Source organism: Babylonia areolata, chromosome 31 (genome assembly GCF_041734735.1).
Source record: "Babylonia areolata isolate BAREFJ2019XMU chromosome 31, ASM4173473v1, whole genome shotgun sequence".
Lineage (NCBI taxonomy): Eukaryota > Metazoa > Mollusca > Gastropoda > Neogastropoda > Buccinidae > Babylonia > Babylonia areolata.
The window spans coordinates 26,139,131-26,162,866 of record NC_134906.1 but is presented as its reverse complement, the minus strand read 5'-3'; the positions used below and the strand labels follow the sequence as shown (position 1 = coordinate 26,162,866).

Below are 23,736 nucleotides of genomic sequence, written 5' to 3'. Positions count from 1 at the left end.
TAACAGTACAGGCTTGCTTCTTTTTTTTTTCTTTTTTTTTTCAAACTTGATAAATTACTCACTGCCAATGAAAAACCATTCTCAGCAAATTTAAGTTCATGATTATTTTCGTTTGTTTCAACAATAAACCATCAAAGTATGCTGGAATATATTGCAAGCTTAACAACAGACAAGTCAGATCTGACTTCTTCATCAGTTGCATCTTTCAGATTGCTTTGCAGGAAAAAATTACTTCCCCCCAACCCCCAAAATCTTCAGCATTATATACACAACTCCAAGCAACAGATGAAAAATGCTTCAAAGTATCATTCAAATAATACTTTCAGTTCATGTTTACCACACTTCAATGAGGTGACCAGTCTGAAAAGGGTGTACACGAAAAAAAAATCTTTTAAATCTTCACTTCATCACTGCCAATCTTCAATTTGGTCAAAATGTTATCAAAAAATACCCCCCCCCCCCCCCCCCCCCCCCCCACCCCTCACCCCCCCCCCCAAAAAACCCAACAAATGATGTTCACTCAGAAAACAAAAACAAAACAAAAAAAGCCCAAGGAAAAAAACAAAACAAAAAACCCCCAACTAAACTGACTACAGATGTATATGACTCAGAACCTCATGCAGCCACTCCTCGATGAGGTGGAAGGGCAGCCAGAAAGGGAGGTAAAGCAGGTACTCCCCGACGCCGATGGACAGCCCGCACACCACGTCCAGCACGTGGTGCCGGCCCAGCATCACCCGGGACACGCCCACCCCGCCGCACAGCGCCACCACCAGGGGAGCCAACCGCTTCCCGACCACCCTGTGGACCAGCAGGGACCCCACCATGGCGGCGCGCGTGGCGTGGCCCGACGGGAAGGAGAAGAGGTCCACGGACACCGTGGCGAACATGTCCATGCGGTTGTCGGTGGGCCGGGCGCGGCGGAACACCAGCTTGGTCAGCCCCACCACCACCAGGTCCAGGATCAGCACTGTCGACACAACACAACTGTGGAGTGATGGCCTAGAGGTAACGCGTCCGCCTAGGAAGCGAGAGAATCTGAGGGCACTGGTTCGAATCACGGCTCAGCCGCCGATATTTTCTCCCCCTCCATTAGACCTTGAGTGGTGGTCTGGACGCTAGTCATTCGGATGAGACGATAAACCGAGGTCCCGTGTGCAGCATGCACTTAGCGCACGTAAAAGAACCCACGGCAACAAAAGGGTTGTTCCTGGCAAAATTCTGTACAAAAATCCACTTCGACAGGAAAAAACAAATAAAACTGCACGCAGGAAAAAATACAAAAAAAAAAGGGTGGCGCTGTAGTGTAGCGACGCGCTCTCCCTTGGGAGAGCAGCCCGAATTTCACACAGAGAAATCTGTTGTGATAAAAAGGAATACAAATACAAAATACAAAACACAACAACACATGCAGCAATGAACACTTTGACTTCTTCTTCTTCTTCTTAGTTCGTGGGCTGCAACTCCCAACGTTCACTTGTATGTAAACGAGTGGGCTTTTACGTGTACGACTGTTTTTACCCCGCCATGTAGGCAGCCATACTCCAGTTTTCGGGGTGTGCATGCTGGGTATGTGCCAGTTTCCATAACCCACCGAATGCTGACATGGATTACAGGATCTTTAACATGAGTATTTGATCTTCTGCTTGCGTATATACACGAGGGGGTTCAGGCACAAGTAGGTCTGCACATATGTTGACCTGGGAGATCGGAAAAATCTCCACCCTTTACCCACCAGGCACTGTTACTGATATTAAAACGTGGGACCCTCGAGGGGGCGGGGGGTGGGGTGGGGGGGCCTGGGGTGGGGGGGGGGGTATGTAAGCTAAGACAAAACATACAAAGGAACATGTCATGGAAATCTGTAGCTCTGCGACAAAAGACACATAACATTAACAACCTACCTGATACAGCAAACATACATACATGTGTGTAGTAAATTAATATACAAGACAGCAGAGATATCATTATGCAGTAAAATGTGATCACCGAGAGCAGTTTCTAGTTTTTAATGCATTATCTGTCTGAAAATAATTTCAATATAACATGGAAAATCTTTAGCAAGTTTTCTTGAATTTGGATTTTCATTGTGTATTAAATGAGCTTTGTACATTTTTTGAGCATTTGGATGGTGTTGGAAATATCGATTTGCTATAGTTTCAGTTTCAGTTTCAGTAGCTCAAGGAGGCGTCACTGTGTTCGGACAAATCCATATACGCTACACCACATCTGCCAAGCTGATGCCTGACCAGCAGTGTAACCCAACGCACTTAGGCCTTGAGAGAGAAAAAAGAAAAGAAAAAAAAAGGTGAATAAATAATAGATAAGCTTATGTAAATAAATAAATGATAATTATGATATAACAAAAAAAACAAAAAAAAGGTAATAGTAATGATAATAATAAAATAATAATAATAATAAATAAATAAATAAATAAGACAACAATGATGATAAATAAGCAAATAAATGTAAAACATGAAGACACACATTCAAACATACACCCACACATGCATAACAGATATGCACCAAACATGCAGTTTCACAGATATGAAAGCACAGTCAAATACATATAAACGTACATGAGCTCCAACACACACACACACACACACACACACCCTAACACACTATTTTGCTATAACGACTGGGAACAAACAACTGAATACATTATGAAATTCATTGCCAATGGTGAGAGAAGGAGGTGGTGGGTGTCTTTTCATTCCGTTGCTGCAGATGCTGTGAAATTCGACCAAACAGAACTGACGGGCGCAATAGCCGAGTGGTTAAAGCGTTGGACTGTCAATCTGAGGGTCCCGGGTTCGAATCATGGTGACGGCGCCTGGTGGGTAAAGGGTGGAGATTTTTCCGATCTCCCAGGTCAACATATGTGCAGACCTGTTAGTGCCTGAACCCCCTTTGTGTGTATATATGCAAGCAGAAGATCAAATATGCACGTTAAAGATCCTGTAATCCATGTCAGCGTTCGGTGGGTTATGGAAACAAGAACATACCCAGCATACACCCCCCCGAAAACGGAGTATGGCTGCCTACATGGCGGGGTAAAAACGGTCATACACGTAAAAGCCCACTCGTGTGCGTACGAGGGATCGCAGAAGAAGAAGAAGACCAAACAGAACAAAACCAACAGGCGCTGTTTACATCAGTCTGACACGGCACAGTGTATGACACCAAATTAAACAGTGTTTGTTTTCAGCTTGGAGCCGAGGCTTTGGTTAAAGGGAGAAAACCCTGGATCATCCATTGCTTAAAAGTTCAGGGAGTTAGTTCCCCTGGTAACCTTGGGGTCAAGAATAATATTAATGGTGGCAGATGGTATTGGCTGAATAAAACTCTTGAGTTTGGTACCCTAACTGGCCTCTGCTAAAAGCACAGATGCAAGTGATCAAGCTAACAAACAAACAAACAACAACAACAACAGTGCCACAAACGTCCCAGTGAGGACCCTGAAGAGGTGATGGATTAGTCTTCAGTCACTGCTGGGCATGCAGCGGGAGGAAGGTCTTTTGTTGCACACAGGGACGGGCGCAACAGCCGAGTGGTTAAAGCGTTGGACTGTCAATCTGAGGGTCCCGGGTTCGAATCACGGTGACGGCGCCTGGTGGGTAAAGGGTGGAGATTTTTCCGATCTCCCAGGTCAACATATGTGCAGACCTGCTAGTGCCTGAACCCCATTCGTGTGTATATATGCAAGAAGAAGATCAAATACGCACGTTAAAGATCCTGTAATCCATGTCAGCGTTCGGTGGGTTATGGAAACAAGAACATACCCAGCATGCACACCCCCGAAAACGGAGTATGGCTGCCTACATGGCAGGGTAAAAACGGTCATACATGTAAAAGCCCACTCGTGTGCATACGAAGTGAATGCAGTAGAAGAAGAAGTTGCACACAGGGTTGGGGAAAACTGTAAATATTGATCCTGGGGAACACTGGAACCCCCCCCCACCCCCCCCCCCCCACCCCCACACACATACATGGAAAAGAAAATATGGTGCAAGTACACATTCATGAACGCACGTGAACCTTGGACATGCCTCTCACGCTGACCAGTCCATTATTTTTTGGCCAGAGGATCATTATAAAATTAAACCTGAACATTAATATAACTATATATAATACACAATATACAACAGGCATAGAAAGCAAACAAATTGCCAACAGGAACCTCACACGTCCTGGGCACAAAAAAAACCCCATTATTACAGTTTAAAAAAAAAAAAAAGGACTGAAAATAAGAAAGGATGATAATTGAAGCAAACTAATAGGATATATACCTGCTATGCCTGGTCACCCTAACACCCATTTTTCACAATAGTCACCCTAAGGATTTTACTATATATGATATATACATGTATGATGGCACACACCCCTCATCTTCCTTCTCTGTCTCTCTCCTTCCTTCTCTGTCAAACTGTCTTCTCATATACATCATATCTCCCTCTCTGCACAATGGAGTGGAGTGATGACCTAGAGGTAACGTGTCCGCCTAGGAAGCGAGAGAATCTGAGCATGCTGGTTCAAATCACGGCTCAGTCGCCTGTATTTTCTACGCTAACTGAAAATACTATATTGATATATTTGATAAAACATAAATGCACTACAGATTGCACAAGATAACAAAAGCAGTTGTAAGTCATGTTTGAGTGTACATCATTATCAAGACACAATCAGAAACACATGTATACAAATGGGAAGATCTCAAGGCCTGATCAGAGCAACTGGTTTATGCACTGGTCAGGCATCTGCCTATATATATATATATATATATATATATATATATATATATATATATATATGTGTGTAGTAGTATTGTAGGGACTGGCATTTGACTGCCTTGGCCTCACGGCCTTTTTTTTTATGTCCCCTTCAATATCGGTCTCCTTTTATTTGTGGATACATATATGTTTTTTTCTTTTACATGTTCTGTAAATCACTCATCAAAGTCAGTAAATTTTTCTTTTAAATTGATGTTCATGTCAAGATCAAGGAGATTTTTGAACACATTAGTATTTTGTGCAAGTTTAGTTTCCAATGGTAGTGCATTCCATATATGTGCAATTCTATTAGCTAATGAATTTTTCCTTTTGTTAGTATTACAGTGCTCTTTACAAATTTTCATCACTGAATTTCTTGTATTCTCATAATCTGACATTCTAAAAACATTATTCACATTGACTTCATTATAGCAATTTAACATTTTGTATGTTTCTATTAAATCCCCTCTAGCATTCTCCTTAATGAATGCAGATTAAGTATATAAGTCTCTGTTGATAGCTCATAGATTTGCATTCTTTTAATATTTTAGTTGCTCTTCTTTGCACCCTTTCTATAGCTATAGCTTGTCTCTTGAGGTATGGGTGCCACACAATATTACCATATTCCACATGTGATCTAACTAATGTTTTATATAGTTTAAGAAATGTATATTTATCTAAATAGGTAAATGTTCTCTTAATTATTCATATCATCTGGTTGGCTTTATTTATTATATTCTGTATATGTATGTCAAAAGATAGTTTATTATCAAAAATTATGCCAAGGTCTTTCTCACTTTGACATTTTTCACTGTACTGTGTGGTGTCTTCTACTGTCATATGGTATTTGTTTTCTGGATTTTTTCTTCCCATGTGCATTACTTTACACATTGATACGTTAAAATATAGATTCCATCTATCAGTCCGGTCTTGTAACTTATATAAGTCCTTTTGTTGTGTGGTATTATTTTGTGCATTGCCGTAAATTTTAGTATCATCAGCAAGTATATATATATATATATATATATATATATATATATATATATATATATATATATATATATAATACAGCAGATGTGATGTAGCATGTAACAGATAAGCCTTAGTCCGCACATTTGACGCCTTCTGAATCCTGTTCTGAAAACTACCACTGAGACAAGTGACTCACGGTTAAATAAGTTGACAAGAACTTCGATATCTTGTACTCTGTGGGTCATGAAGAAAGCAACCACTGTTCCCCCAAGCCAAAGCAGGCCATGAAAGCTGATCTCCAGCGCTTTCATTACAGGCCTGAACTTGGCCAAAGGTGATTCTTCGTGTGCACAAATACTCAACGCAGACGTCCATTTCTTGTCCTCGGCGATGATCGACTCCCAAAGAGACGATGAATTACTCTGTGTGGCTTCTGTTGACGGGGGCTCCGCTGTATTTTTGGAAGTCGGACGCTGTTTTAAACCTTCCGTTTGCGCCCGGTTCATGTTTAAAAGCTGAGGTGATCAACGACAGACAAATACAATCGAAGTTTCAACCCGCTGTCACGCCAACTGGACGAATGATGCTCCCGTGTAAACAGAAACCAAGGGAGTTAACTCTGACGGGTGGAAACGTCACAAAATAATCTCCGTAACAGTCCCAAGTTTACAAAGTAACATGTGTACGATTTTCCAATATTAGATGGAAGAAAAGTTACATGTCGAAAACTAGTCATCAACCAGCTTGACTGTAAAATCTTTTAGGTCAAATTGCACGATGATCACATTTTTGTTTCTTCCTTCATGATGAATGACGATGCTATGTTCCTGCTGCGCCTTTTTCCAAGCAGACGACACATTGACGGCCACGAACAGAGCTGGTTGACACCTAACGCATCAACACGGCTCTGACGGCCAGCTCAGAAGGTCCCGATGGATCATTCCGTTCCATCCGCGGAAGAAACGGGACGAACACCTTCTTTGTTATGGCATTCAGAGCTAAACCGAGAAAACAACAACAGCAGTGAAACCATCTGTGTTGGACCTGGTGAAAGAGATGGACCTCTTATCAGAGTTCTGCGGATTGAGGCCAAAATTGATAATGAACCAACTCAGATAGATGAAACTTCGCCAGCTGTGTTAAAATACAGAACTCCAAACTTCAGGTACCGGCATGGGGTTTGAATTAAAAGTGAATTTGTTGTGGTCTCGAAATGGCAAAAGTTCGTTTCAAGTTGATCTGCAGCAGATCTTTTGATCTTCCGAATAACCATTTCAACAGTTTCATTTCGTTGTTCATGGCTTCAGAATTTAGCATGCGAATTAAAAACTTCGTTCGTGTCTGTTTGAAGTGAAATTGTTATTCATTTTATTTTATTTTCTTCATGTTATGACAAGTTTGCATGATATGACATCATTGGTGACATCGTTGCCATGGATTAGTGACGTTTTAACCATGGAACTGAGCCATGTTCCAATTCGGAACCAGTGGCGCGCTTACATTGTTTCTCATTTGAATTGTTGAGTTTTATTGACAATAAGTGGTCTTTATTTAGTTATTTGTATAAAGGGACAAAATAAATGCACACGATAGTGGAGTAAAACATGCAACTGCAGATATAAACTCTTCTGTCATGAAATTACGAAGATACATTATTCATTCCAGTTTATTATTTTATTATTGTTGTTATTATTATTTTTTTAAGGAGCGTAATCTGTTGCTTTTATTTCATTCATTCATTCATTTCAAATATCATGTCAATAACATGAAACAACGAGGAAAAAAGACTGAAGAAATAAAATGTAATTACATCGACGTGAATCTTTGACAAGTATGGTGGTTAAGCATAAAGGACTGAAGAAATGAATGTAGAGAATGATTAAAATTTTTCAAATGATGATGATAATTCATGTTCAGTTAGTCAGACGCAGACCAAATCTGAGCCAGTGGAGTTTATTGAAATTTTTAAATTCAAATTCAGACGTGAAACAACGAGAAAACAATGAAGTTGCGTTGACACGAACTTTTGAAAAGTGTGACGGTTAAAACATAAAGGATTGAAGAAAGGAATGTCAGGGAATGATTAAATGTAAACGAATTCATGATCACTTTGTCAACATCAACTAATATTCAGCTAGATGAGTTCATTTCAGTTATATAATGACGTGAAACAACGAGAAAACATAAATAGAATGTTTTGTTGACGTGAGCCTAGTCATAAGTGGCCATTAGCGGTTAAAACAGCCGAAAGCAAGGATTGAAAAAAGGATTGTAAGGGAATGAATAAATGTAAATAAAGAAAATGAGTTCATCTTCAGTTTGTCAGGCGCAGGCGCACTACTGAACTGCAGTGGATGTATACATTTTCGGAAAGAGATGCAATGTGTGTGTGCGCGCGCGCGTGCACTGATGTGTGTGACAATTTTATCAAGGCACAAAAACAACTAATTCAGATACGCCTTTAACGGCAAATCGAGTCCATTCAGGAATTCGGTTTAATTTTTTTAATCCAGCTATATCAGTGATTTTTTTTCTCTCAGACTTACGAAAGAAAGTAACATATCGTGCACGACAACTCTCGCGTGCGCGCGCACCCACATATGCACTCATGCTCGCGCGGACACACAGACACACACACACACACACACTCGGCACACACACACACACACACACACACACATCTGACTGAAGTCTTTCTCAGTGCCTCTTCCCTCTGTGTATCCACTAGCTGTTTCAGTGGGTATGTGCTTGTGGCTGTTTTTACGTGTGTGCGTGCGTGCGTGCGTGTGTGTGTGTGTGTGTTGATATCTGCCTGTCAGTCTCTTTTCTCCCGCCTACATGCATGTTGGCTTGCACCCAGACATTCATGCGTTACACACACATGTACACACTCTGAATCCATGATCGAGATCGAGGATTTGTAAATCGGCAGTCAATTAGTGAGTCTTGTTTAGAACTCTGCCAATCGCGAATGTCACATGTCTGAGCATTGGAAACAGCACGCATAACTGGGTAAGGCAAACGATGCTTAGGTACTAGTGCAGGCTACACGACACCAGTTTCTCAAATTATGCACCATTCACTGTTTATATCACGACGATCGAAAGTTTTGCTGACGACACTCAGCTCTATATACCAGTCAAGTGGTGTTGCCCGTCCCTGAATAATTATGACATTTCTTCGTCAATACAACCCATCTCAAAATCTCCTCTATTCTCAGTATTGACAATCCGAATATTTGTGCTCTATCTGTCAGAACTGGGAAAAGTAACCATAACGTAGGCTGACACTGAAACAATTCAGTGAATAAAACAAAACTGGCACTGATGGGGGAAAAAAATCAGCGAAAAACATCACAGTAAGGAATGTTAACAAACAACAAAGGGGAGTGTTTTGCAATGGCTTTCTCGTAAAATTTTCCGCCAACAGGCTGTTGGAATGTAGCGCCCATTAGTCATGCATACTGATGAAAAAGAAAAAAAGATAGCATAGAGAGAGAGGGGTTGGGGTTGTCCAATGACCTCGGAGTGATAAGGCAAGAGAGAAAGTAAAAATCGACGACCAAAATGTATATATCCCTGAAGACGGACTGCTACAATATACCCTCTGCTGGCAACAAACCATGCATTTCCCCATGCATCAGATTTCACAGACGAACACGAAGGTAAACGGCCAAGACGAATTCCATGATTGCATCTGTGCGGCGCACAACTAGAACCATTTACAGCCCTCTCTTTACATTTCTCCTTTCATCTTATTTCTTCTTCCAAGCAAACCGTAAAACCACACACACACAGAGACAATCATACACGTATAAGTCTAGGTACAGGCATGTCTGCACACACACACACATATATACCTGACCACACGCACGTGCTTGCAGACCGGGAGGAGGGGGCGGGAGAAGGACAGCCGGATCATTACAATACGCATTCTTCAACCAGTCTTCCTGCACATGCGCCAACACGGATGTGCCGTATACAGGAAGTTGTCAGTCTGCTACAGCTCTCAAAGAAAGGGATCAAAGGATACAAGAAGGGCGAGACGGTCCAAGATAAAGACAAACACACAAAACAGAATACATGCAGATAAGATGATATTGTTGTACAGTATACGGTCTATATTTACATTACATATGGGCAGAGCAAGCAGTGATACCGCATTGAAGCATGGTGACACAGAGCCAGAGGATGCAAATACCTATCCACACGCCCCTTCCCCCGGTTCTTATCTTATCGAGAAGACCACCCGATAAGGTCCTTTAATCCTTCACGAGCCGAATCTCAATCATGCTTCTCGGCTGGGTTTCTTTCCAATTTCTGTAGCGTACATTTCGAGTTCATCATCATATGAAGTTACAAAAACTGCCAGCATGGAACATGAGAGAAAATCCAAATATAACCTATGTCGATTGTGTTCATAATTCACGTCTATTTTAGAGAGGGGGGGGCGGGTGTGTGTGTGTGTGTGTGTGTGTGTGTGTGTGTGTGTGTGTGTGATGGAAGGCGGGAGGATTCAAACATAAATCTTTTAAACCAATGATGGTGGTAGTTCAGTGAAGGAGATCTTTTTTCTTTTTCTTTTCTTTTTTTAAAGTTTAAACAAATTCAGTCAGCTTCTTCTTCGCATGCTATTGTGGCAGAGCCTCAGCAACTGTGGAGATTTCCCCATTTTGTGAGCCTGAAGCATGGAAAGTGGGGTGGATCCAAGCGTGCACAGACATGAAGTTTCACAATACGTACGGAAAGGAAGGATAGTGAGTATTCATTATTACTATACTGCTCGGCACATCATCGTCATCATAGTCATCTTCATTTTCTTGACCATTCACGTCATCATCATCACTATCATCAACAGCATGGGTAACATGGACGATGACGAAACGACGACAACCACTACCACCACCACAACCACTACCACCAATAATGATTTCAACAATAAAAACAACAGCAATGATAATGATGATGAGTATGGCGAGAAGAGGAGGAGGAATGAAGGATAAGAAAAGCAGTTTCGCAATTGTTGACATCATCATCATCATCTTCATCATCATCATCATACGTTCAGTTCCACCGCCATCATCATCAACAACAGAAGAAGAGGACAAGAAGAGTTCACTGAATATCGCAGAGAAAGAGAAGTCGGACCACGCGCAGTCAAGTACCATGCATGCATTTTATGTATACGCAGGCCAACTACACCTTTCAGGATGTGTCAGTTGTTCAAAGGGGTGGTTGGCGCTCTTACCGCTAAATGCTGCTGGCGCTGAAATTGTTTGGTTGTTGACAACAGCAGCGTGTGATGCTGTCATTGTTGTGGTAAGAATTCCCATTGCTGCAGCTGTTGCTTTTTTTTTTTCTGTTGTCGCTGTTGAAGGCGCTTTCTTTAATCATCAAAGGGATGGGATGGCTACAATCTGCATATGTAATCTTGCTGCTACTGCTACTAAGAAAAAGATACAACATTCTTGGCGTAGTTGGGAGAAGAGAGAAAGGTGTGGCGGAGGGTAAAGTTTAAGGAAAGTAGGGGAGGGGAGTGGGGACGCAGACATTACTAGAAGACGTGTGCGACTGTGCAGGAGTGTTGCAATTGCAAATGTGAAGGATTTTTTTTTAGTATTGATTCATTTATCTAGAATCTAGAAATCAACAGTCCGTATGAATAGGCTATGAACTATTAGTTAAAATGACAAATGTGAATGATTCTAAGTTAATTTATTTTGATTCTAAAACACACACACACACACACACAACAACAACAACAACAACAACCAACTCGCGTGAGTATTGGTAAATGAATTAACTAATCAAAATGACACAATAATTATACCTATGAATAAATCCACCAACTTAATAACTATTCAAACCAAGTCCGTGTACTCTGTCACGTCACAATCAACGCCCCCCCCCCCCTCTCCTCTCCCACCCCACCCCACCCCACTACCCCCTGCGCATGATTACGTGCAGCACGAGCTGGGAGTTTCCGGAGCTGACGAGCGGCAAGCAGAGCATGATCAGTGACTGTGATGGTCGCCACTACCCTTGGTACGGATCCCGCAACGAAACCGTCATTTTTAAGGTGAATGAACAGTCTGACAGGAGAGAAAGGAGGGAGAAAGGCACGGGTTTTTTTGTTGTTGTTTAATTTTTTTTTTTTAAAGGTGAATAAACAGTGTGACAGGAGTGAAAGAAGGGAGGGAACGTTCTATTATCTCAGTTTTTTTTGGGTTTTTTGTCCCCCCCCCCCTTTTTTTTTTAGGTGAATAAATAGTCTGGCAGAAGAGAAAGAAGGGAGGGAACGTTCTTTTTTTTATGGTGAATAAACAGTGTGACAGGAGAGAAAGGAAGGAGAGAGGGAACGTTCTTTTTTTTTTTTTGTTTGTTTGTTTTTTTGGTGAATAAACAGTCTGACAGGAGAGAAAGGAGGGAGAAGGGAACGTTCTTTTTTTTTTTATGGTGAATAAACAGTGTGACAGAAGGGAAAGAAGGGAAGGAACGTTCTTTTTTATGGTGAATAAACAGTCTGACAGAAGAGAAAGAAGAAGGGAACGTTCTTTTTTTTATGGTGAATAAACAGTCTGACAGAAGAGAAAGAAGAAGGGAACGTTCTTTTTTTTTATGGTGAATAAACAGTGTGACAGAAGAGAAAGGAAGGAGAGAAGGGACGTTCTTTTTTATGGTGAATAAATAGTGTGACAGAAGAGAAAGGAAGGAGGGAGGGAACGTTCTTTTTTTATGGTGAATAAACAGTGTGACAGGAGAGAAAGAAGGGAGGGAGGGAACGTTCTTTTTTATAGTGAATAAACAGTGTGACAGAAGAGAAAGAAGAGAGGGAGGGAACGTTCATTTTTTATGGTGAATAAACAGTGTGACAGAAGAGAAAGAAGGGAGGGAACGTTCATTTTTTATGGTGAATAAACAGTGTGACAGGAGAGAAAGGAAGGAGAGAGGGAACGTTCTTTTTTATGGTGAATAAACAGTGTGACAGAAGAGAAAGGAGGGAGGGAGGGAACGTTCTTTTTTATGGTGAATAAACAGTGTGACAGGAGGGAAAGAAAGGAGAAGGAAACGTTCTTTTTTATGGTGAATAAACAGTGTGACAGAAGAGAAAGAAGGGAGGGAGGGAACGTTCTTTTTATGGTGAATAAACAGTGTGACAGAAGAGAAAGGAAGGAGAGAGGGAACGTTCTTTTTTATGGTGAATAAACAGTGTGACAGGAGAGAAAGAAGGGAGGGAGGGAACGTTCTTTTTATTGAGGTGAACGAACTATCAATCTGTCAGGACAGGAAGGTGGGAGTGAACATTCATTTTTTTTAAGGGTGAATAAACAGTAACGTTCATTTTTTTTGAAGGTGAATAAACAGTTTGACAGGAGAGGAAAGGAGGGAGAGGACGTTCATTTTTGGGAGGGAGGGAACGTTTATTTCTAAGGTGAATAAACAGTCTTACAGGGGAGAAAGGAGGGATGGAATGGTCATTTTGGGGCGGGAGGGACTGTTCCTTTATATATATATATATATATATATATATATATATATATATATATATATATATATATATAAAGGTAAATAAACAGTCTGGCTCAACGGAGAAAGGAGGGAGGGAGGGAACGTTTATTTCTAAGGTGAATAAAAAGTCTGACAGGAGAGAAAGGAGGTATGGAATTGTCTTTTTTTTTTTATGAGGTGAAGAAAGTCTTACAAGAGAGAAAGGAGGTAGGGAACGTTCATTTCTGTTCAGTTTTTAAATGTCCTTTTGTTTTTTCTTTCCTTTTTTTTTCCTTTTCACACGTTGCACATGTACTGCATGCAAAAAAAAAAAAAAAGAAAAGAAAAAAAAAGAGAATTAAAATAGTGTATATCCTCCCTTCCCCACACCCCTATTGACCTCTGAATTTCATCCTCACGCCACTACCCCCTCCCCCTTTTTTATCCACACACACACACACACACACACACACACACACAGGGTCCCTGCGACCGCTACCAGACGGCCACGGTGTTCATGAACGACAACTTCCACCCTCACGTCACGTGGCGCAACCCGGCCAATCGCCACCAGCTGGAGCCCAACCTGACCCACATCGTGCGCGACCAGAGCTTCTACGTGTGGCTGGTGGCCTGGAACATGGTCACCATGAAGTCCTTCGTGTTGCAGACCATCTCCTGGAGAATGCAGGTCTGTAGCAATTAATGGGGAAATAGTGGGAAGGGAGAGAGAGAGAGAGAGAGGGTTCAGAGTTGTGTTCATAGTATTGTTTGAGTTAGGATTACATGGTCACCATGAAGTCCTTCATGCTGCAGACTATCTCCTGGAGAATGCAGGTCTGTAGCAATTAATGGGGAGACGGTGGGAAGGGAGAGAGAGAGAGAGAGAGAGAGAGAGAGAGTTCAGAGTTGTGTTCATAGTATTGTTTGAGTTAGGATTACATGGTCACCATGAAGTCCTTCATGCTGCAGACCATCTCCTGGAGAATGCAGGTCTGTAGCAATTAATGGGGAGACGGTGGGAAGGGAGAGAGAGAAAGAGGGGTGGGGTGGGGGAGAGAGGTCGAGGGGGTAGGGTGTGTGTGTGTGGGGAGGGGGGGCGAGTGGGGTTTTGAGTTGTGGTTTTAGGTTGTGTTTGATTTGCTATTACATGGTCATCTGCTGCAGAATGCAGGTCAGTATTGGAGAGGGGTGAGAGAGAAAGAGAGGTGGGGGGCGGGGAAGAGAGAGGGTGTGGGCGTGGGGGTGGGGATGGGGGGTTCTGAGTTGTGGCTATAGTTTGGGTTTGAGTTGATTGATATTACATGGTCATCTACTGGAGAATGCAGGTCGGCAATGGAGAGAGGAGATAGAAAACGAGAGAGAGAGAGAGAGAGAGAGAGAGAGAGAGAGAGAGAGAGAGAAGGTGAGGGGGCGGAGCTTCTTTGCTTTGTTCTTTCCGCCAAACATTGCTCGAACGTTTGTGAATTACACGATTAGGAATGGACGAGTCGGCGGTTGACAAAACTACTTCCATGAATTTAGCGTATGAACTGTCATCATTTTCTACGCGAACGTCATTAATAACGATATAAATTGTCAGCTTTAAAAAAAAATCAATTTAATTTATTTTTATTTATTTATTTATTTATTTATTTATTTTTTTACAGTTTTGGATCTTATCTACAAAGTCAAATGACACTATCTTTTTTTTTTTTTTTGTAATGACAATCGGTAAATGGTCACTTGCTAGCGTGTCCTTGGTGGTATTCCATTCACAGTCTGAAGCAATTACAGGGGAAATGAGAGGTGTGTTTATGGCTGCAAGCATGCACACCCCCGAAAACGGAATATGGCTGCCTGCATAGTGGGGGGTAAAAACGGTTATACACGTAAAAGCCCACTCTTGTACACACGAGTGAACCTGGGAGTTGTAGCCCACGAACGAAGAAGAAGAATGACCCAACGCCACGCAAAATGCATAATAGAGCGTGAATGCCACGCTGGAGAGATCGTTGCAGGCTGCCACAATGCCCAATCTTGTAGGGAAATATATTTCTACGTATCTATGTGCATTAACAGCTGGCTTGATAACGCCACTATGAGGCCAGTTTTTCCTACATGCTGAATATCCTTCCTTTCCTGAACACAACAGTGTTACTTTTGTTCAAGTTTACTTCAAAATGTATAGATGAATATTGTAGACCATTAAACTGTGTTTGTAAGTACCTAATTCAGATAATAAAACAACATCATCAGCCAATATTAATTTAAACAATTCAAAATAGTTCATACATAAACGTGGTTCCATGTCCACTTTATATAACTGCTTCTCGTGTTAACACTCAGTACGGCCAGTCCTCTCTTCTCCTCTACACAGACCCCTCGGATGTCCAGTGGGTGTCTGAATGACCCAACCTTTAGCTTCCGTCGTCAGAACTGTGGTATTCTTTGTCAACATTCACCTCTTCAGTATAAGAGCCTTCCGCTTGCAATATTTTGATGATGATAATTGGGATGAAACGCTGTTAACGTCGTCTCTTTCGCCGTTCGTATGGAGAGTTTTCCTATTGATAAACGAAGAAAATGGTACAGAACTGCAAACGTCACATTGTTTCACAGCGCGGGTACAGCTGATGTTTTCAGCCAGTTTAGCTTCACATCTAAACCTAGCTTTAACATCGGTATAACTGCAGCAAAAATCGTACCTTTGATACCGTTTATAAGAAGAATATGCCATTATGAATTTCGTGGGGAGGGGGCGTGGGGAGGGGAAGGGGAAGCTATGGGGGGTGGGGGATGGGGGGGGGCAGAGGGGAGGAGGAGAGAAAAAGAGAGGGTTGGAGGTGGAGAGTGAGGGAGAAGGGAGAGAGGGGGATAGGGGGATAGAGGGAGGGGGGGGGGAGAGAGAGAGAGAGAGAGATACGGATACGGATAGGCCATTGCCCCTCATGAAGGGGTACATACACATGATCATGTAAGAAAAGCAACAAAAAAGCAACAAAAAATGAGCAGTCATATCATCAAGAACAACTTCAATATTCTAAGACATCAGAGTTGATCGCAGTCTAAATGCTTTAAACAAATAAACTGACAAATTACGAATGGTCTGTTCATGCTGAGAAGCCACGAGTAATGCTAATCTATGCTGATTGGGAAATTTACAGAATTTGGATGATATATACCTTGTTCTTAAGTCATGCAGGACAGGACAAGTTAGGACGAAATGTACTTCATTTTCTTCCTCCTTGTTGCAAAGTTTACACCTTAGATCAGTTGCATTATGTGTTCTATATCGGTAATAATGTACTGCAATATCAGAAATACCAAGCCTAAATCTTGCCATTGAATACTTTAAATGTCGATCTATGTTTAAAAACAAATACGTTTTGACATCCGGTACGGTGCAGAATGTTCTGTAAACATTAAATCTCTCGCTATTACTAATATGAAAATCCCATTCCTGCCATCTACATGCAACTACCCTTTCTTTAAATACTCTAAGAAATACGTCAATACTCTCTACGCCTTGGTTTAACCAAACGTAACCAAATCCATATATATACAGTTTACAGCGGATGTTCGAAACCCAGTTTCTTTTGTCACGTGCATCCAGATCGAGCAAGGTTCGATATGATTTGTGTGGTAATCTAGACGCATTCATTCTCGTTAACTTAAGCCAATAACTAATACATCTTATACATGAATTTATATAAATAGGGTACCTGTTTGTTTCTCCATATACAAAATCGTTAGGTGTTCGCATTTCTACTCCTAAAAATCTCTTGAGCGCAAACAAATTAATGTACTTTTTCACAAAGAAATGCTGCATTATCTAAGCCCCATATCTCAGCACCATATTGTAACATGGGTTGAACTTGTGAATCAAATAACTTTAAAAGCGTATTCATGGAATTATTTTTTAGCTTGTATAATTTCTGTAGAATACACAACAATGCGTTTTTGGCTCTACTGACTAAGTCACCACATGCTGCCACAAAACTCAGTCTTGTAGTAAAATAAATTCCTAAATATTTGTATGCGTTCACTACAGGCATAGATACTCCATTGTAAGTCCATCTTTCTCTGGCAGCTAAGTACCCCCCCTTTCTGAAAACAATGACATCACTTTTATTCATGTTCACTTTTAAATGTAGTGCAGAGGCTGCACGAGACAAACTATTCAGCTGCGTTTGTAAGCCGATAACGGTTTCAGACAATAAGGCAACATCATCAGCTAATAACAATAAAAACAGCTCTAAATAGTCATGTGTGAATGTTGCACCATGCTTTCCCTCTCTAATAATTTCTAATGCTAACTCGTTAATGAATAAAGAAAACAACACAGGACTACAGGCATCTCCTTGCTTCACGCCTCGGGTACAGTTAATGTAATCAGTCAATTTAGCCCTACATCTGATTCTTGCTTTGACACTGACATACATGCTATGAATACATTTATAAAGTTTACCTCTGACACCATTCTTCCAGAGTATAGGCCACAGTAATTTTCTATCTACAGAATCAAAAGCCTTTTCGAAATCGATGAATGCAACATAAAGTTTACGATTCAGGCAGAACTGTTTCTGTATCAGTGCTAACAGCGTAAACATATGGTCAACAGTAGAGTAGCCCTTTTTAAACCCTGCTTGGTGTTCTCCCGTCAAATCAAATTCTTTTACCCATTCTTGAAGTCTGTTGTTGATAATTGTACTAAATATTTTACTACTAACGTCGCACAGTGATATTCCTCTATAATTATTTACCTGATTGACATCACCTTTTTTAAATAAAGGAAGAACAATACAGTCACACCAACTATCTGGGTAAGCACCCTTGTCAAATAATGCATTGAAAAATTTTACAAAAAAGTCAACCACTTTGTCCCCTGCAAATTTTATCATTTCCCCAATTATATCATCTGGACCGGCGGCTTTACCATTCCTTATCCCTCTTACAACAAGCAATACTTCTTCTTTTGATATCGGACGGTTCATGGGACTATATACATCTAGATCATCATCTTTATTATTTATAGCATTACTATCTTCGGCTGTACTTTCTACTTCTGCCTCTAATTCAAGCAGGCCTTTAAAGTGATTAAACCAGTCATCAACTGTTAGTCTATTATAAACTTGCTTTCTTTTAAAAGATACCCCACGCACAGTTTTCCAAAACTCTCTTTGATTATTTACTGAAGAGGTAAGTTTTTCTAACATTAAATCATTATACTGTCGTTCCTTTCTTATTAACAAATTCTTGTATTCTCTCCTTGCAACACAATAAGCATCGCTGTCATCTTTATTCCGTGTTTTTCTAAATACTGAAAGTAATTTTTTTGCCTCAGCCTTACTTGATTTACATTCTTTATCATACCAATCATTTTCTTCACGTTTTGTCAAATAAATTTTCTTTTTCATACTATCAGCATGTCTTCTAAGACAATCATTCAGCATGTTCAAAGCACCATTGCAATCAAAATCAATTAAGCAAATAGCACGGTCAAGTAATGACAATGTTTCTTCTGAGTGTAATGCATTTACATAATCATATTCAAAATCACAGTTCCATACATATTTCTCTATGAATTGGTCCTCTGCCATAGGAACAGACAAAAGTGAATCATTTCTTTTCTGCTCAAAACTCAAGTACAGCTCAACAGGTGAATGATCTGACTCAAGTCTGTCTGATACAATCAGTTTACATGATGAGAAAACAACTACAAACAATTCCTTAGAAAGCAAAAAGTAATCATTAACACTGTTACCCGTTTCTGATATAAACGTATAATTACCCTCTGTGTCCCCATTGCATATGCCATTGAGAATGCACAAATCAAGTGTAATACACATGTTTAACAAACATTTTCCATAGTTATTAAGTATATTATCTGCTGATTTCCTTCGAAGAAAAAACGAACTTTTACCAAACCGTTTACTGTACACATCATTGTCATCAAATATATCTTGAGATATGTTGGAGGTTCTGCTGTTTAAGTCCCCAGACAAAATTACATGCACATCGTTTAACTCAACCATGCATTCAAAATGACATTCCTCAAGCGCCCAAATACCATTGTCAGTATCGAAGTGTGTGTAATACGGCGATCCCTCAGGTGGAACATAGGTACACACATACATAACATCCAGTGATAAACCAAAAAGACTTTTATCAATCAGTAATAGAAGAACATTTGGAGAATTTGTCCTTATCTCATGGACAAAAGCCATCAATTCATTTCTAATAATGCATATCAATCCACCTGAACGTCTCCCCTGTTTTGTAAATTTAACAGCTGGTTTGCATAAAACAGTATACCCTGGAATTGAAAAACACTTTGCGTCTTCTACGAGGGTTTCAACAAGACATATAAAATCAAATTTACACAGAAAAGTAAAAAATTCTTTGTTGTTTATTTTAGACAGTAAGCCATTGACATTCCAGTGCAGGAATGAAAAACAACTCTCAGATTTATCAACACCACCACAATCATAATCATGTATATTGTTACTCACAGTCATACCGTTGTGTACTCTTTCATCTCCAAGTGCTTGATTCACTGCATTTACATTCGGTACACAGACGTCAACATGCATGTTGTCATTTACATTCACATTTTGAGATGACCCACTTATACCGCCATTTTCACCACACAAAAGACCATGAATAGGCTCTTGGAAAATATCTGTAACATGACTTTTTTCATGATAACGTTGCTGTCTATGGGACAGGATACGTATAATTCATCATGTTCTATACAAACATCATATGCATGAGCAACAAAACCATCAGCATCAACAACTTTATTTTCTGCAGTGAACGCACTTGAACTTTCAAAAACGGAACTGATTATTTCAACCTTGTTTACATCTGCCCCCCACCCCTCCCCCGGAAAAGCGGTTTTGCCGACGTCATCCAGTTCACTGTTCACCATGCACACATCACTGACCTTGTTTCGTTCCGCACGGTTGTCTCGCGCACACCTTCGCGATGTTGCCGGTGTCAAACTGGGCTGGCCACCCCCCTGTTGAGCCTCCCGAAGTTTCTGACCCTCATCAAGGTAAAACTTTTTCCCCTCGATGATAAGGTGGTCATAAACCATAGTGGCTCGCTTACCCTCGCTGTTTGTCTTCTTCAAATGTGGCGACAGTTTCTTTCTTATTTCTCTCACACGGAAAGAAAAGTCCTCGCCAATGAACACATCACTGCCTTTCAGTTTGCGTTTGGCCTTTAGGATAGTTTCCTTGTCTTTGTAGAAGGTGCAGCGTAGGATGACAGGTGAGTTGGGCTTTGAATTCAGGCGATGCACACGATCGAACTGGAAGTCCTCCGTCAGCTCCAACTTATCCACGATTGTATCGTTGACGATGTTCTCACATTCTGCCTGCGTCTCGTTCTGTTTACGTGGAAGTCCATAAAAAAATTAAGTTGTTCCGTTTGGAGCGTCCTTCCAGATCGTCAGTTTTCCGTTCTGTGTCCAGCATCCGTTTCTTCAGCTCCTCGTTCTCACGACGTAGGTCGGCCACTTCCTCCCTCAGGGACTGCACCTCGCCCTGAAGGGCAGAGAAACCATCCCGGATGTCTTTGATGTCTTCCTGCATGCTGCCGATCTGTTGACTCAGTGCCTTCAGCATGGACACCACATCATCCAGAGTGTGTCCATCGGCAGGCTGAGGAGCTGCAGCAGCTGTGTCAGCGCTGGTCAACGTGCCTCCAGTCTTCTCTGTGCTGGCTCTGCGGGTCCCACTTGACAAACAGGTTTGACGCATACTGTCCTTGCGTGGTCCGGGGTTCTGTTCAACATCTCCGCATCGCAACAACAAACTCCCCCAGAATAAATACACGAGGAGACAGCCTACCATGACACCGTCCGCCTTGGTCTTGAGTTTCAATGTCGTCCTGCTGCATGGCGAGATATTTTCTAACCCTTTCTGCCATGAAAGAGACAAATACCGGCTGAAACGATCCACACCTGGCTCTAAAATCTAACTGTGAGGACGGCATGGTACCTCACTAGTCCATATGCAGACACTTGAGTTCAAACACTGTCTTGATTCAGAATAATCAATGAATTATGCGGAGCAACTGAACCGTGCGTCTGTCACCTCTGAACGTCGCTCAGGTCCCCCCGAGAGAGAGAGAGAGAGAGAGAGTGGAAGCGGGAGGGGAAGAGATAGTGGGGGGATTGGAGAGAGAGAGAAAGAGAGAGAGAGAGAAAAAACAATACTCCATTTGTATGACCCCAGGCTCCATTAAGAAGAGCATCAACAACACAAAACGCCTGCATATCTTTCTGCCAGTCTGTCTGTTTGTCTCTCACTCTTTCTGTCTCAGGCTCCGTTAAGAATAGCATCAACAGCACAAAACGCCTGCCTGTCTGTCTGCCTCTCTCTCTCTCTCTCTTTATTTCCCTACAATCTTCCTCTTTCCTTCTCCCTCTCTCATTGTATATCTTTATATTTTCAATACACCCTAATATTTCAGGCAAATCCGGCAGATTTTCCTCTGTGTGTGTGTGTGTGTGTGTGTGTGTGTGTGTGTGTCTGCGCGCGTATGCGTGCGTGTGTGTGTGTGTGTGTGCACGCGCGCGCGCGTGGGTGTGTTTGTGTGTGTATGTGTTTGTGCGCGCGTGTGTGTATGTGTATGTGTGCGTGTATGTTTGTGTATGTGTGCATTGAAGTGTGTGTGTCTGTGTGCCCTGCTCATGTGCGTGCATGCTTGTGTATGTGTGTTTGTGTGTCTGTGTGTCTCTGTGTATGTGTGCGTGCTTATGTGCTTGCGTGTGTGTGTGTGTGTGTGTGTGTGTGTGTGTGTGTGGCGCTTGTCGTACACGTGCTTACTCATCTCTGTTGCACGCTCCACATGCCTACGCCCGCGCCCACACACCCTCCTTCCAACCGACGAAACCAACCAATCCACAATCCACAACCACAACCCACAACCCACAGCTGGAGATCGAAGTGGACCCCAGCAAGCCTCTGGGCCAGCGCTCCTGCCTGGTCAGCAACCCCGTGCCCGAGCAGCCGCTGCTGCTGGACTACAACGTGCCCATCCCGCGCTGTGCCCTCACCCCGCCCTGCGCCAACAGCGCCCAGATGCTGGTCTGGCACCCGCGCCGTGGACGACCCCTCTGCGTCATCCCGCCCGTCTGGAAGACGGAGGCGCACCGCTTGAAGCGGGCCAGCAAACTGTAGAAAAAAAACCAAACAAAATAACAACAACCCGAAAACAAAAACTAAAACAAAAAAAAGAAAGAAAAAAAAAATAGGAAGGAAGGAAGAAAGAAAGTAAAAAAAAAAAAAAGATGTGTTGTGGTGGAGGTACCATCTCTCTCTCTCTCTCTCTCCCCCCCTCTCTCTCTCTCTCACACACAACCTAACACAATTTCTCGCCACCACCGCCGCCGCTGCCGCAACCGCCGCCCACCCCTTTCTTCTTCTTCTTGGGATTCTTGCTGGAACTTCTGCTTGCTTCCGATTTCTTCTCCTTCCTCCGAAGCCACGAGCTCCCCACAAACATGCGCGCGCTACCTTACCTCATGGAGGACAACGAACAGCTCAAAGTGCTGGCGCTTTTTTTCTTTTTTAAATTTAGATATTTTTAACCCTTTCATCCACACCACCCTTTATCGATGTCTTGGATCTTCACCCAAACGTCCCAGATAAGGACCCTCCCCCCCCCCCCCCCTCGCCTCCTCCCTTTCCATGCCCTGCACCTCGGTATCTTGGACCTCTCACACACCCCTCCACCACGTGTCAGATCAGGACCACCACCCGCCCGCCCTCTCCTTTCCTTCCCTTTCCCTGCCCCACAACTTCTCCATGTCTTGGACCTTTCCCCCACGTGCCAAATTAGAGCCCACGCCCACCCCCACCCCACCTTACTCCTCTCCCCCCACACCACCCCCACACCTCTTCCCTTTCCCTGCCCCACAACTTCTCCATGTCTTGGACCTTTCCCCCACGTGCCAAATTAGAGCTCTCCCCCCAGTCCCCCAGTCCCCTCCTTCCCTTTCCCTGCCCTACACCTTCTTCATGTCTTGTTACTACTCCCCCCCCCCCCCCCCCCCAACCACCCATATCCCCCTCCGCTTACGTCCCAAATAACAGCCCTCCCTCCTCCCTTTCCCTTCCCTGTTCCTGCCCCCCTCCTCCCCCCCAACAAGCCCCCCCACCCCCACGTCCCAAATTAGAGCCCTCCCCTTTCCCTGCCCTCTTTCTCCAGGCCTTGTTCCCTTCCCCCTCCCCGCCCCATATGCAACAATCCCCCTCCCCTTACGTCCCAAATAAGAGCCCTCCCTCCTCCCTTTCCCTTCCCTTCTTCTCCAGGCCTTGTTCCTGCCCCCCCCCCCTCCTCTCCCCCAACAAGCCCCCCCCCCCACGTCCCAAATAAGAGCCCTCCCTCCTCCCTTTCCCTTCCCTTCTTCTCCAGGCCTTGTTCCTGCCCCCCCCCCCTCCTCTCCCCCAACAAGCCCCCCCACCCCCACCCCTACGTCCCAAATAAGAGCCCTCCCTCCTCCATTTCCC

The 23,736-nt window shown here is 42.6% G+C and overlaps 2 protein-coding genes across 2 annotated transcripts; one reads left to right on the top strand and one right to left on the bottom strand.

Annotated features, from left to right (window-relative positions):
- Positions 1-520: 520 nt before the first annotated feature.
- On the bottom strand, positions 521-6,363 carry LOC143276088 (polyisoprenoid diphosphate/phosphate phosphohydrolase PLPP6-like). Its single transcript, XM_076580480.1, has 2 exons — positions 5,941-6,363; positions 521-970 (listed from the first exon to the last, which is right to left on the bottom strand). The coding sequence occupies exons 1-2, from the start codon at positions 6,248-6,250 to the stop codon at positions 591-593; spliced, it is 690 nt and encodes a 229-aa protein (XP_076436595.1). The 5' UTR covers positions 6,251-6,363; the 3' UTR covers positions 521-590.
- A 206-nt stretch (positions 6,364-6,569) lies between these two features.
- Positions 6,570-22,611, top strand: LOC143276087 (protein FAM78B-like). The gene is made up of 5 exons (XM_076580479.1): positions 6,570-6,909; positions 10,387-10,500; positions 11,711-11,822; positions 13,713-13,922; positions 22,159-22,611. Exons 1-5 carry the CDS (start codon positions 6,677-6,679, stop codon positions 22,402-22,404), a joined length of 915 nt encoding a protein of 304 aa, XP_076436594.1. The 5' UTR covers positions 6,570-6,676; the 3' UTR covers positions 22,405-22,611.
- The last annotated feature ends 1,125 nt before the right edge of the window (positions 22,612-23,736 follow it).

What these genes read in the sequence shown, in the direction of transcription:
- LOC143276087 (XM_076580479.1), top strand. Translation starts at nt 6,677, where the DNA reads ATGGATCATTCCGTTCCATCCGCGGAAGAAACGGGACGAACACCTTCT. An exon ending in ACGTACGGAAAGGAAGGATA is followed by an intron (nt 10,501 to 11,710) that starts GTGAGTATTCAT and finishes GATTACGTGCAG; the next exon opens with CACGAGCTGGGAGTTTCCGG. An exon ending in CCATCTCCTGGAGAATGCAG is followed by an intron (nt 13,923 to 22,158) that starts GTCTGTAGCAAT and finishes CACAACCCACAG; the next exon opens with CTGGAGATCGAAGTGGACCC.
- LOC143276088 (XM_076580480.1), bottom strand. Translation starts at nt 6,250, where the DNA reads ATGAACCGGGCGCAAACGGAAGGTTTAAAACAGCGTCCGACTTCCAAA. An exon ending in TCTTGTCAACTTATTTAACC is followed by an intron (nt 971 to 5,940) that starts GTGAGTCACTTG and finishes TTGTGTCGACAG; the next exon opens with TGCTGATCCTGGACCTGGTG.